The sequence below is a fragment of the Raphanus sativus genome, chromosome 5 (assembly GCF_000801105.2).
Source record: "Raphanus sativus cultivar WK10039 chromosome 5, ASM80110v3, whole genome shotgun sequence".
NCBI classification, from domain to species: Eukaryota; Viridiplantae; Streptophyta; class Magnoliopsida; order Brassicales; family Brassicaceae; genus Raphanus; species Raphanus sativus.
The window spans coordinates 6,380,498-6,392,659 of record NC_079515.1 but is presented as its reverse complement, the minus strand read 5'-3'; the positions used below and the strand labels follow the sequence as shown (position 1 = coordinate 6,392,659).

The following is a 12,162-nucleotide window of genomic DNA, read 5'->3' as shown; positions in this document are numbered from 1 at the left end:
TGGGTATAGACCGAAGTCTTACAGTGCTTTGGGCAGATTTAGTTTGACTTAGTTGTCTCCTTGAACCTATTTCTTGGGATCTCCAATCTGATAAGTAGAGTTACCGCCAAACCTCATCTTAGTTCATAGGCTAAACTCATTCCTTTTGATGATATTACAATTTGATCTCATGACACGCCTTTAATATAAGGATCCTAGGTTGTCATCATAGTGAACATAATCTCTTGAGATTAGTCGAGATCAATTGTTTAATAATTTTTGTCATCTTTTTTTTTTCCTCAAGATACAATTAACCATTATACATAAAACTCAGTGTATGACACTAGTTTTTTTTTTAAAATCATAGTTTGATAACTATCACTAAGTTCATTTGGTCTCTTGCCAACGATTTTATTTGGTAAGCAAAGCTTCCCCCACATTTCTTGAGATAGCTCAAAACCATGCATATTTACATTTAACATCTCTTAAGAGTTTAGAAAGCTAATCTACAGCTCTTTTAGATTTAAATGAATAATAAAAACAATTTCGAAAATTGTTACAATTTTCTTTAGAATGCATTTCATTCTCGGAAAATCACATTTTAGATACAACTATTTTCATAGTTCTTTCAAGTTGATTTAGAAATCCAACTTGTATATATTTTGATTTTTTTTTTCAAAATATATTTTTGCTTTATAGCAAATATACATATCATTATATGATATTATTTGTACCATCAAAACCATACTATATGATCATTTTCAGCCATTGACTTTAGAAACTACAATACACATGTCAGTTTCAGTCACATTGGTCTTAAAAATTTTCATGGTCAACCTTTTCAAAAGGTGCATTTAAGCATTGACGAAATACAAATGTTTTGATCAATATCAACAAACATTTTATTTCTTATGGCAAATGATTTATATGTGGCAGACCTCTCCCAAATTTAGTTTAGGGCGTCGACTCACAAAAATCAATTTCCATTCATATAACATGATCCCTTAAGAATCAAAATGTTATTTATGACTATGGTTTCACCATATTTTTGAAACTTGAATCAGTTTTCTTTTCTCATGGTCAACATATGCTTAATAATTAAATTAAGTTATCCCAAAATCTGAAAAATAAATCAAAAACGTTAAACCATTCTTGATAATTAAAGCAAAATAATTATCATTTACCAAGTCAAAGCAATATCATATTTTTGACTAAAAAATGATTGTAACCGCTCGATCCATCAATTAATTATTTTGAAAATTAAGAGTAAGAGTAGCCAAACCATCCAAAAACGTTACCAATGACATTGGGAAGATGGTTTTCATTGTCACCATCGAAAGATGAAACCTGTTCTTATAAACCATAAAATATCAAATTCATTAGTCCCAAAAATATTAATTGTTTTATTTTAATGAATCTAAACACACAAAATCTCAAATAATCTGAAACTTGTTTCAGAAAATCAGAAGAATTTGTTTTCCATCACCCTTGAATTCTCTTATTCCTGTTTTCATAACAAAGCACTTCACAACATAATCAGTTTTTGTTAGTAGGAAAATACAAACAAAAATCTACAAAATTAAGATTATAGGAAGATTTTTCGAAATAATCCTATAGATCTGACTCCGGCATCTTTTCCCAAAGATCAATAAACCTGTTCTTACAAAAAAATACTTTTTACAATAATCAGTCCGGTTAGTGCAAAGCAATAAACGGATATTTTGAGTTAAGACTGATAGAACCGTATTTTATAAACTACGGATTACTGAATATTGTAAAGAATAAAAATGATAAAACTATATCAAAGAGTAAGAAAATGATGATACAACTGCAGAGGCGAGATATTATCTTTTTCCTTAACTCAAAATACGTCCCGTAGTGCGACGGTTCGATAACGTAATGAATCCCATGATACAGCTGCAAACAATCTTCTGAATTTGCGTCACTCTATCAGAAGCCTGGCGAAACTAGTTTTGTGTTGTACTCTCAGACATAAGAAATAAAAAAATACTAACATGACTATTCAATATAGGAGAATGTGGTTTTATCTTTTGGTATTGGATGTGTATCCCTTTCTACATTGCCATGAGGCTTTATATAGAAAATAATATGAAGCACAAGTTTCATTTTTCAACATAAAAATAAAACCTCCATGGTGCACTAATAGAGACTTTATTTTTTGTCATTATTATGTGAATTCATTTCACATTTTGACCAAGAAAATAAAGAGTATAATTATTATTATTTGACTCATTCAAACAAAATAATATACTTTAAATGGATTTCTTTTTTATATTTTATCAATATAAAAGATCACATATATTTGGTTTATAATATTAAGTTAATGAACATGAAGTCCAACTAACAAATCAAAACTCAAATCCAAATATCTAATGTGTATATTTGTAACTCTATACAAGTTTTTCAAATCACACACAGTATACTTCCATTTCTCATTCACACTAACTCTATTTTTAGCATATGAATACATTGCTAAAAAAGTAGTTCCAACAATTATGTATCCTCAAGATAGTCTCACACCTAAGAGAACATGCATACACATAATACTTCAGTCGTCTCATATTTACATATCTCAGCCTAACAAGATCATCTTTCACCGTGCCGATAGTACAAGAAAAAGGAGCAGCATTAAAGGAAAAAGGAAAACATATACTTCTTCAATAGATTTGATAAAGAAACAACCGACTTACAGTAGATAAGCTGATAGAAGCAGAGCACTGCAGGGTTATTGAGTAGCTTCTGCTCCTACCGTTTTCTCTTTCCTCTCAGCTTCTGTTGCAAGACCACTTCCCCTCATGGATTCTGGTCTCGGCTTCAGACTCAGACTCAGGTGCGAATTGGAATGCACCTTCCTCCTTCCCCCTCAACATTAGCTTCAACTTCAACAGTCTTGATCTCTGTATCATTAGCTGATTTCTTTTGGACTAAGCCAGCCAGTCTTGTCTTCTTTGCCAGTCTGAGACTCCAGTCTCTCTCCTTCATACTATATTCAACATGATCTTTCATCCATTCACCAGCTTCTTGAGCTTGGGCAGGATCAGGGTCTCCTCTGCAACCATGTCGTCTTTTGCATCCTTCTCAGTTTCAGCAGAGCAATCATTAACCTTTACATTCTCCTTCTCCTTTGGATGAGTCATTTGAGTATCTTCTTCTTGCAACTGAGAGTTTTCCACTCCTCCCTCTGGTTTCTCACTTCCTCCTTCTCCATCTTTATTTGACACTAAAGAATTAGTTCTACCACGCTTCTTGGGTGGCTCTTTATCTGCTGAGGGAGTCGACTTAGTCAGATCTTCTCCTAGGTGTCCCACTACTGGTCCAATCAAACTCTGCGATGGCAGGGCTTCCAGGATGCGATTTGAGATAGTGGTCCAGCTGCTTTCTGGTACTGATCTCCTCACCCGTTGGAGCAACGAACACAATCTCTGTTCTCTTCACTTTGTTTGGGGCTGTTTGTACTTTGTAGTCTGTTCATATAAAACTAAACACATCAATAAACTAGGCCATTTCAGTCAACTCTCAGAGATCACACGCGCTCATAAGTAAAAAGATTTTGCAGCGATTGATTAACCATCACAGAACCATCTGGTGAGAATGTATTATCATGTACATTATAGAGCAACGGAAAAGGGATAAAAACTACTCATATTAGATTAATACATCAAATACCATTAACAAAGATACAAAAAGAGAATCATCTTACCATCTTATAATGTATATTATTGGATCCTATCATGTGAATAGACTGATATACAAGAAATATGCTTTGCTTAGCTTTGATCTTTCGAGACCATAAATATACAAAGTGCGTGGAATATTAATGATGATGAGGAGGAGCAATCAACACCAAGCTGGGAAATTATTTGAAACGTGAACCCTTCTTCCCTTTTCCTTTACCCATCCCATCAACCACTGTAACCCAGAAGAATAGAGACATCCAAAACAACACTGCCAGGAAGATCTTTACGCGGTCTTGAATCTCTGTCACAGCTCCTACAATACCTATCCAGATATTATGTTTCAGTGGGAGAAAAATATATTTCATAGTATTATTTTTTTCTATATTTCCATCATAGTATTTATACGTTGCTAATGAATCACCCACAAAGCTATCCAGCATTTGACATATGTTAATTACAGAACACACACACACACATATCTATTCAACACACATATAGTTAAAGTAAACCCAACATAAGCATCAAACCATCCTACTGAATCTCCCAACCAAACTAATACGAAGGCAGCGGTTAAATGGGAAACAAGAGTTGAACCTTCGAGCTGATTGGTGTTCTCAGGCGGAGGCGGATCAGGACTTGGAGGAGATGGAGGGCGACCAACGCCGGCGAGACGGCGTAAGCGTCGTGGAGTCACTACTAGAAAGACGATATTTTGACGGCGGATGTGAGACCGTGGGGAGAAGGACGGGAGAATTGAGAGGTGGTTATAGAGGTTAGAGTTAGAGCTTCTGGTCGTGTTGAGCAAAGCCGTCGCCATATATTTTTCTCAGCGACAAATTTTGACCTGATTTTCTTTTCTTTTTTTTTTTTCTTCCTTTACGATATTTATAAATAATAATTATCAGACAATTAGTGAAATTGCAAATAAAATATTCTTTTTAGACGCAAATAGAACATTGATCAGATAATAGGATTTGTTCAACAAAAAAACATCAGATAATAGGAATGATAACAAAAAAATATTAGTGATAAAATCTCTCATGGATGTTAAAACTCTTCAATTACATTATTTTTTCAACTCAAATCTAATAATGTTATTTTTTCTGAAGTATTAAGTCAATGAATAAAAACACTTGAATAGAAAAACTCCGTATTATAATTTATAGAAATTTTTTTTTATAAATTTTTTGCAAAAGAATAAAATTTTAGTTGCTTTATTGTTTTTAAAAGTTATATTTTAAGTTCAAAATAAGAAGAAATGTTACATTTTTTTTGACTAACAAACATAAAACGACATGTATTTTCTTAGCCTCTCAGTGTGATCCCCTTTATAATTTTAGCACCAGAGATGGACATTTAGATACTCATTCCGGTTTAGTTCGGATCTATTAACTATTTTAGATTTTCAGAATTAAAGATTTTTTTAAATTTCAGTTTAGGTATAATTCAGATGACTATGGATTCGGTTCGAGTTCAGAGAACTCATTTAAATTATTTTAATTTTTTAAAAATTCATTATATATTTTAAATTTTTTAAAATTTATAAACAAAAGAATATATTACATATAAATTTTAGTAACATATGTCAAAATACTTATATTTAACATATAAATTGTTTGGCTGGAATATTTGGATAGAAAATCATATTTTAAATATTTTTAGTTTTGAGTACACTTTAACTAGTTTAGACATCTATTTTGATTATCCGAGATATATTTAAGTATATAAATATATCTCGAATATATTCGAATACCTGAAATACTTCGGTTCAATTTTCTATATACCAAAATTTTAATCAGATATTTAATCAATTTCGGTTTGGATTCGATATTATTTTTCGGATCGGATTCGGTTCATCCGGATTCGAGTTTTTTGTCGAACCCTATGTAGCACAATCAGTACAAGTTTAGTTAAACAAAAGTTTTGCCACGATCAATATAAATTACATGACTTTTACAAAATTACAGGCCACTTATTTACATCGTCACTTTGATTTTATAACAAACAATTAGAAAAGTAGAGAGCAAGAAGGCCAACTACTACTATGAATCAAAAAGAAGAGCAAGAAGGCCACCAACTACTACTATTCTGAATTTACCGAGAAAAGGTATATTACAGAAAAATCTGCAAATCAAAAATCTATTGACTTGTTTGGTCAAGAATAAAAGTCAATAAGAACATTGAGTCCTGTGATCTCGGTCTCTGAGAATCCCATGGTACAGAGCCATCCGGTTCGCTGGCATCGTGGATATTCCACATACTGAACCGGTCTTGCCCGGTTTAGTCACTGGCTCCGGTACGGTTCTCCGGCTCAGTTCCCTCTTCCTATACTCTTTCCCGTTCCCTTTCGTATCTTTCACGTTCCCCGCGAAGCGAACTCTCTTCTTCTTCCTCTGTTTCTTCGTTTCCTCTGCATCTCAAGAACCAAGATTATTTTCCCGGCAAAAAACTCAAACAGAAACTTAAAAGGTAAAGATTACGTACGTACCTGAAGATAGGCAAGAACGAAGGATTGGTGGTGGAGTCTGATCATGATTCTTCGAGGTTTGATTGCCAGGCCCGGCTCAAACCTTTTAAAAGCCTGGTGCAAAAAGAAAAAAAAATTGAATAATTTATCTCTCACAGTTAGAATTTTATAAATTTAGGCCCTTTTTAAACATTTCTTTTCTGAAATTAGGACCCTAAAATCCCCTTAATTTTTTTGAAAAAAGTTGTTGGACCCTGTGCTCTTGCTCCATCAGCACTCCCCTAGAGCCGGGCCTGTTGATTGCCATGGAACTGACGAGCCATCGCGAGAAACAGAGCAGTGCTCGAGAAAACCATGGCTGTAGCGATCGCTACGGTGCCACTAGAACAACCCAACATAGAAGACATGTGCTTGAAGTTTCTTTGAAGATACTCAGAAAGAGAGAGAGAGCGAGTTCTCAAGAAAACCAACGGGAAAAGAGAAGTTAGGCCGAGCTGATCGAGATGATTGGTTGTTGGGACTTGGGAGAGACGTGTGTGTAAGCAGAGACTTGGTCAGACTTGTAACTTATTAAACCAACTTTTGAAACTCTTTGGTGGGATTCTCCTCTTGACTCTCTTCTTTACTTATATACAAATATAATAGGGGAGAAAAATCTAATTAGAAAATATATAAATGTTGGAAAAGAATTAGATTTGATTTTTAGTGCTTCGTTACTCACATATCCTAGTGGGAAAAAAGGAAAATAATAACACTGGTTTTAGTCAAAAACAACTCGGAATTTGCAACAATTTATTATTTGTATTTTGGAGAAAAGCAACTCGGAATTTGCAACAATTTATTATTCCTAGCTTTTAAAAGAAAACCCATCGTATAAAAGGTTATATCTCGTATGTATACTTTGTTAGTTTGTTTATCAAGGGGTTTGAATTTTACAACTTGTGTATGCAAAAAGTCGAAGAATATTATTACATATACATGTAAAATCAAACTTGTAATTTTGTTTGTATATTATTATCCACTAAATTAATAGAAATTACTTAGATGTATATTTCAGAAAAAAATATTCAAGAGAGAAAAAAAAACGCAAATTGTACAGTTACGAGATTTATTGGAATCGCTTGTCGACATAATGTGAGGTTCTATTAGCTTGGGCCTTGGGTGAATATCAACCACTGACCTGTTTGGAAATACATATCTACTCCCTCTGTTCCTAAATATAAGATGTTTAGGTAAAAACACACATATTAAGACAAAATCACTTTTTATCTAGAAAATAGAGTTAAAGCTATAAATTAATGGTAGCCAACCAATAATAAAATAGATTGTTAAATATGATTGGTCACACAGTTTTTAATAAAGTAAAAGTTACCTAGAAAAAAAGAAAACATCTTATATATTGGAACATCAATTTTTTAAAAAACATCCTCCATTTAGGAACAGAGGGAGTATCAGACAACATCGAATGACTCTAGGCAGTTTAATTAAAGTTGATGTGAGGGATTAATGAAGGGCTTCATACACGTGTCAGGTCGATTTTCGAAAACCCTTCTGCCAACATCTCTAGGTGTATCACTAAAAACCAATAACGTTCCAACATGTTTTAAAACTAAGAAACTTCCGTATATAGCAAGAACTACTCGAGACGAAAGTCTTACGAAACTTCCTAAGAAAAGCTATTTGAACACGACCAACTACTACTACTAACTAACTCTACATTGTGATGTTGAAACACACACTTGACACCGACATTCAAATTAAATAAACAAGAAAATATCAAATATAAGATTCATTAGTTTAAAAGATGCATAACAAACAAAAAGAAGGTTCATAAAGAGCACAAAGCTAACATTCTCACCATGCCATTGCACGAATTTAAAACCAAATTGGTGAAAATGCAAACATACCACAACAACAACCAACTTATTAGTTCTAAAAGTAGACAAAGACACTCGGTTTATTCAAAGACAGAGATGATCATTGTTAACACAATACCCAAGTGAAACCTTAGGTTGTAAGGATTGGAGGCAGGTAGTCAGATTTGGTGCCGAGGATACGAGCCTTTGTGTCAGGGAAGAACTCAAATCCGGGAACCTCAGTGACGTCACCTTCACTGTCCACACCAATAGGGTAGCGTAGCAAGTGACCAGGAAGATCATGTTCGAGGGACTCGCTTGAGTATAAGTCCCAGTACTTGTCAGAAATGCGGTTAACTTTCTCAATGCACTCCAAGCTTGATGGATCGAGGAAGATCTCATCGAGCATTCCTAGGTGTTCGTACCAAAGCGACATACGGAACCCATGGATCTGGCCACGAGCTGGTTGTCTATGTGACAAATGATGTGGTTGGTAGCCTCCCATTGCTATCTCAGAGTCCCTTGCACCATCCATCGACCTCTGGTTGATGTTAGCAGATCCAATGATGATATATTCATCGTCAACTGCAAAATGGGACGTCAAGTGAGTCACACATATGCATTTATCCAATTTTTTAAAAAATACTATTAGATAGCTCTAAATCAAGTTTTATTCAAAAGAAAAAGAGGAAAATCACCAAATTAGCATTAAATTTTTAGAAAACATATTTTATATATTTTTTAGTTGAGTGTGGGTTGTTTAATATTTAGAAGGTTAGATAAGAGTTACGGTTTAGAATGTAAAATAATTTAATTTAGTGTTTTTATTGATTAATAAATACTATTTTGAAGATTTTTCCTTTTTTTAGTTATATTTACGATAAAAACTAAAAATGTGCTTTTTCTTTTTAATTAAAATAGTAAAAAACTTACCGATCATCATTTTGGTGTGGACGTAAATCATGAAGCGACGTGCTTCTTGTGCCCTCATATAGCTAGAGTCAGCGTCTGGACTCTCAGCAGGCTCATACTCTCCCTCTTTCTTAACCTCACGGTTTCCTAGACAGAAGAACGTCAGATAGTTTCTAGGATCCTCCTCAGACCCCTGCGCCCTAAGAGCCTCAACAATATCCTTGTACATCATCTGCATGGTCCTCCTCTGCCAATCCAATATAGCTTGCACCGATGCACTCTCCGGTAGACCTTCTGGCCACATCGGCACCACAACATAAACCCTGAACTTCTCTCCCTTCTCGATCTTGCTAACAATCTTCAAGGACAGCTCCTTTGGGATCAAGTGCAGAGCGTTGATGTCCTCGGGAGTGATACCATCAGCTGCCCAAGCGAAGGAACTTCCAAGGAAGTACTGGTTCTCGATGTAGATGAAGTCTTTCGCGCGTCTGATGGCGTGAATGTAAGCATCTTGGATACTCCTGTCGATGATGTTATCCTTACCACTCACGAGACCAGCTTCAGCGGCGGTTTCAGGCGAGTCAGGGAACCCAGCGGCAGCTCCACCATCGATGGATCTAAAGAGCTGCACATTCCACACGTCGTGGTCCTCTTGGAACATAACGGGAGAAGGAGTGATGATGATATCACTCAGCTCTCTCAGCTTAACCAAAATGTCTTTACCACCTTGCTTGCTCCACCTCTGCTCGAAGTTGTACAAGACATCCCAAGCGATGGGACCTTCGAGACGAGAGTGGATGTCGTGCCACGGCTCCCTCGGACCACCTTTGGTGATCGCGGCGCCGGTGAAGTTAGGCTGATGGAAGTCGTCGTGGTGGACCGTGTCCAGCGTCCTGAACAAGGAGTGGAATGGAGTGTCGTAACGTCCGTCGCAGAGATCGATCCCGCCGACGAAACTCACGATCCTCCTCATCTGCGAACCTCCTTGACTCGGCATCTCGCTGTCCACTACAACGATCTTCTGATGGTGAGTGAACATAGCAGAGACCTGCAAGTTCTGGACTATGCTACCACCGTCGTCAGGGTTACGTGGGCAGAGGATACAATGAACGTCGCTTCCCCTGAAGAAGTTCTCTGTTTCTTCATCATGAGTCGCCATGAGACCGTCTTTCTTCAACACATCAACGGAGGTTCTATCATCCCAAACGAGTAGAAGCACCCTAACACCTTCGGAAGCCTTCTTCTTGAGCAAGTCACCAACGGTCATGTCACCACCTGGCTTCGGCCTTCTTGAGTCTCTAACCAAAGCGATCTCCGTGTACACAGACCATCCAGTTATGTAGATCATGTGCTGCGCGTTGCTTATCGCGTCGAAAATATCCTCCCAGCACCTCTGAGGCTCGTAGCTCTTCCCACCAGCTAAAGGGATCCTCGGGACGAAGTTGTCCGGGACATGAGCGTCTTGGTAGAGAGAGACCTTGCATCCTTGTCTCTGGGAGAAGAAGGTGTAAGGGACACCAGGGAACTTAGCGCTCTTGACACCTTGGTTCCAGTTTCGATCCGCCTCAACGCCAAAGTACTGGAGCTTCACGTGGATCTTGGACCCTCCGTGGATGGGGTTCTTGTCGTTGTCCAGGATCTCGACCCACTGGTCGACTTCCTCGCCGTGGATGACTTGGTCGACGGGGACGTAGGCTCTGCCGATGAGGGTGGCTCCGATGGGGTTATCGTCTTTGACTGTGAAGATGATGTCAGAGGCCAAGTGGGCACAGTAGATGTGGAAGGACTCGTACCACTTTGGGTTTTTAGGGTCGTCTTTGATCTTTCTGGTTCTCCCAACTCTAGCTCTTTGGAGATCGATCGTTGCGTACAGCTGTGTTTCTCCTTTGCCGACACCGATGGTCTCTTCTACGTTAGCCAGAATCTGCACGTTTGAAAAATAACGATCAAAACTCGAATCAGACAGTGTGGTAACCAGTCCATCCCGGTCCGACCGGATCAGTGGATAGGAGAAAAATAATAATCATCAATATTCATTTGAATCACATAAATAAGAAAAAATAATAAAAAAGAGAAATAAATGTGAGAAAAAAAAGACAAGAAAAGGTATACCTTTCCGAGGAAGCCAGACCTGAGTCCACCAGTGTGGAGATTATCAACTTCATAGATCGTAGCGTGTAAAGTCCCATGCAACAGATGCTGCGCCATTTTATCACCTACAACACATATTGATCGTACATAAAAAAAAATATAAAGCTAGATCCAGGAATAATAATTACATCGAATTTTCAAGATCTGGAGTCAAAAAGACAGCAAAATCCAAGGAACTTCGAAATTGTGAAACAAGAGTCACTGATCTCGCTCGTATGTCAATAGTCAACGATCATCAAACCACAAACTCAACCCGATCGATATGTTTCTATCCAAACAATATATGTGACTAAGCATAATCAGAGACCAGAACAGAGTTAGTTTGGTCAAATCCTAAAAACAAGCGGATGAGACTCACAGAGACAAAACAGAGAGAGAGACTTACTGGGAGATCGGTGTCGGGGGATCAGAGGGAGGAAGACGAACAGTTTGGGATCTGATCCGAGATTAGAGAAGCTATTTTAAGGGCTGCTACGTGGTGTAGTTGCTGAATATTTAATGAATATCTTGATACATTCAAGGTCATGATGTGAACGCGTGGGCCCTGACTTTTTTATTTCATTGCATAACTTGTGATGACTTTCTCACTTTCACATGACCCCACTCGTACTAAGAAAAGATAATTTCTGTTTCGGCCCTAAAGTTTCTTAGATTCACAAACAGATCCTTATTGTTACATATATTTCTTTCGGTTTGTGATGATGTCCAGTTATTAACGTTACAATTATGTTTGGCGTAATTTCATACATTGTAAAAAACAACATTAAAAAAAGTTTTTAGTGATAAAATGTGAAATTATATAATAAAGGTTCAAAAATGAGAAAAGGGAAGAGTTGGTGATTATTACAAAATCTGAGAGTTTCGGAAAGAAGTATCCCTGACTTGATTGGAATAAAATATCCAACATTCCATATCGTGCTCCCAACGCTCTGCATCCATATGCTACGACGCCGTTTCTAGTGCTGGATCTCACCGTCCAATAATCAGGATCTGCTTTTTTCTCTTCTTAAGGCACAGCGTGTAAATTGAGAGCCACTACTATTAGTTTTAACTCTTCATCATTGGATCTCGTGATCAGATAGTGGATTGCAATTGGCTC

At 36.9% G+C, this 12,162-nt stretch overlaps 3 protein-coding genes and 1 pseudogene across 5 annotated transcripts; all 4 read right to left on the bottom strand.

Annotated features, from left to right (window-relative positions):
* Positions 1-2,442: 2,442 nt before the first annotated feature.
* LOC108857853 (methyl-CpG-binding domain-containing protein 11-like) lies at positions 2,443-3,644 on the bottom strand (annotated as a pseudogene).
* On the bottom strand, positions 3,329-4,548 carry LOC108859216 (uncharacterized). Of its 3 annotated transcripts, XR_008946262.1 has the most exons (3): positions 4,272-4,547; positions 3,701-3,999; positions 3,329-3,464 (listed from the first exon to the last, which is right to left on the bottom strand). XR_008946262.1 is itself a non-coding variant. In XM_018633098.2 (2 exons), exons 1-2 carry the CDS (start codon positions 4,492-4,494, stop codon positions 3,857-3,859), a joined length of 357 nt encoding a protein of 118 aa, XP_018488600.1. In that variant the 5' UTR covers positions 4,495-4,548; the 3' UTR covers positions 3,626-3,856. The 3 variants fall into 3 exon arrangements, 2 of the variants coding, with proteins under 2 accessions (XP_018488600.1, XP_018488599.1); XM_018633098.2 differs by lacking the exon at positions 3,329-3,464 and having other exon boundaries at positions 3,626-3,990; positions 4,272-4,548; XM_018633097.2 differs by lacking the exon at positions 3,329-3,464 and having other exon boundaries at positions 3,626-3,999.
* Positions 4,549-5,609: 1,061 nt separating this feature from the next.
* Positions 5,610-6,793, bottom strand: LOC108859215 (uncharacterized). Its single transcript, XM_018633095.2, has 3 exons — positions 6,451-6,793; positions 6,166-6,233; positions 5,610-6,087 (listed from the first exon to the last, which is right to left on the bottom strand). Exons 1-3 carry the CDS (start codon positions 6,549-6,551, stop codon positions 5,846-5,848), a joined length of 411 nt encoding a protein of 136 aa, XP_018488597.1. The 5' UTR covers positions 6,552-6,793; the 3' UTR covers positions 5,610-5,845.
* A 1,125-nt stretch (positions 6,794-7,918) lies between these two features.
* Positions 7,919-11,601, bottom strand: LOC108859208 (phospholipase D alpha 1). The gene is made up of 4 exons (XM_018633085.2): positions 11,449-11,601; positions 11,025-11,128; positions 8,934-10,836; positions 7,919-8,585 (listed from the first exon to the last, which is right to left on the bottom strand). The coding sequence occupies exons 2-4, from the start codon at positions 11,118-11,120 to the stop codon at positions 8,152-8,154; spliced, it is 2,433 nt and encodes an 810-aa protein (XP_018488587.1). The 5' UTR covers positions 11,121-11,128; positions 11,449-11,601; the 3' UTR covers positions 7,919-8,151.
* Positions 11,602-12,162: the final 561 nt, after the last annotated feature.

What these genes read in the sequence shown, in the direction of transcription:
- LOC108859216 (XM_018633097.2), bottom strand. Translation starts at nt 4,494, where the DNA reads ATGGCGACGGCTTTGCTCAACACGACCAGAAGCTCTAACTCTAACCTC. An exon ending in GAACACCAATCAGCTCGAAG is followed by an intron (nt 4,000 to 4,271) that starts GTTCAACTCTTG and finishes ATATCTGGATAG; the next exon opens with GTATTGTAGGAGCTGTGACA.
- LOC108859215 (XM_018633095.2), bottom strand. Translation starts at nt 6,551, where the DNA reads ATGTCTTCTATGTTGGGTTGTTCTAGTGGCACCGTAGCGATCGCTACA. An exon ending in GCGATGGCTCGTCAGTTCCA is followed by an intron (nt 6,234 to 6,450) that starts TGGCAATCAACA and finishes TTGAGCCGGGCC; the next exon opens with TGGCAATCAAACCTCGAAGA. An exon ending in TCGTTCTTGCCTATCTTCAG is followed by an intron (nt 6,088 to 6,165) that starts GTACGTACGTAA and finishes CTTGAGATGCAG; the next exon opens with AGGAAACGAAGAAACAGAGG.
- LOC108859208 (XM_018633085.2), bottom strand. Translation starts at nt 11,120, where the DNA reads ATGGCGCAGCATCTGTTGCATGGGACTTTACACGCTACGATCTATGAA. An exon ending in GGTCTGGCTTCCTCGGAAAG is followed by an intron (nt 10,837 to 11,024) that starts GTATACCTTTTC and finishes TCAAACGTGCAG; the next exon opens with ATTCTGGCTAACGTAGAAGA. An exon ending in CCACACCAAAATGATGATCG is followed by an intron (nt 8,586 to 8,933) that starts GTAAGTTTTTTA and finishes CCCATTTTGCAG; the next exon opens with TTGACGATGAATATATCATC.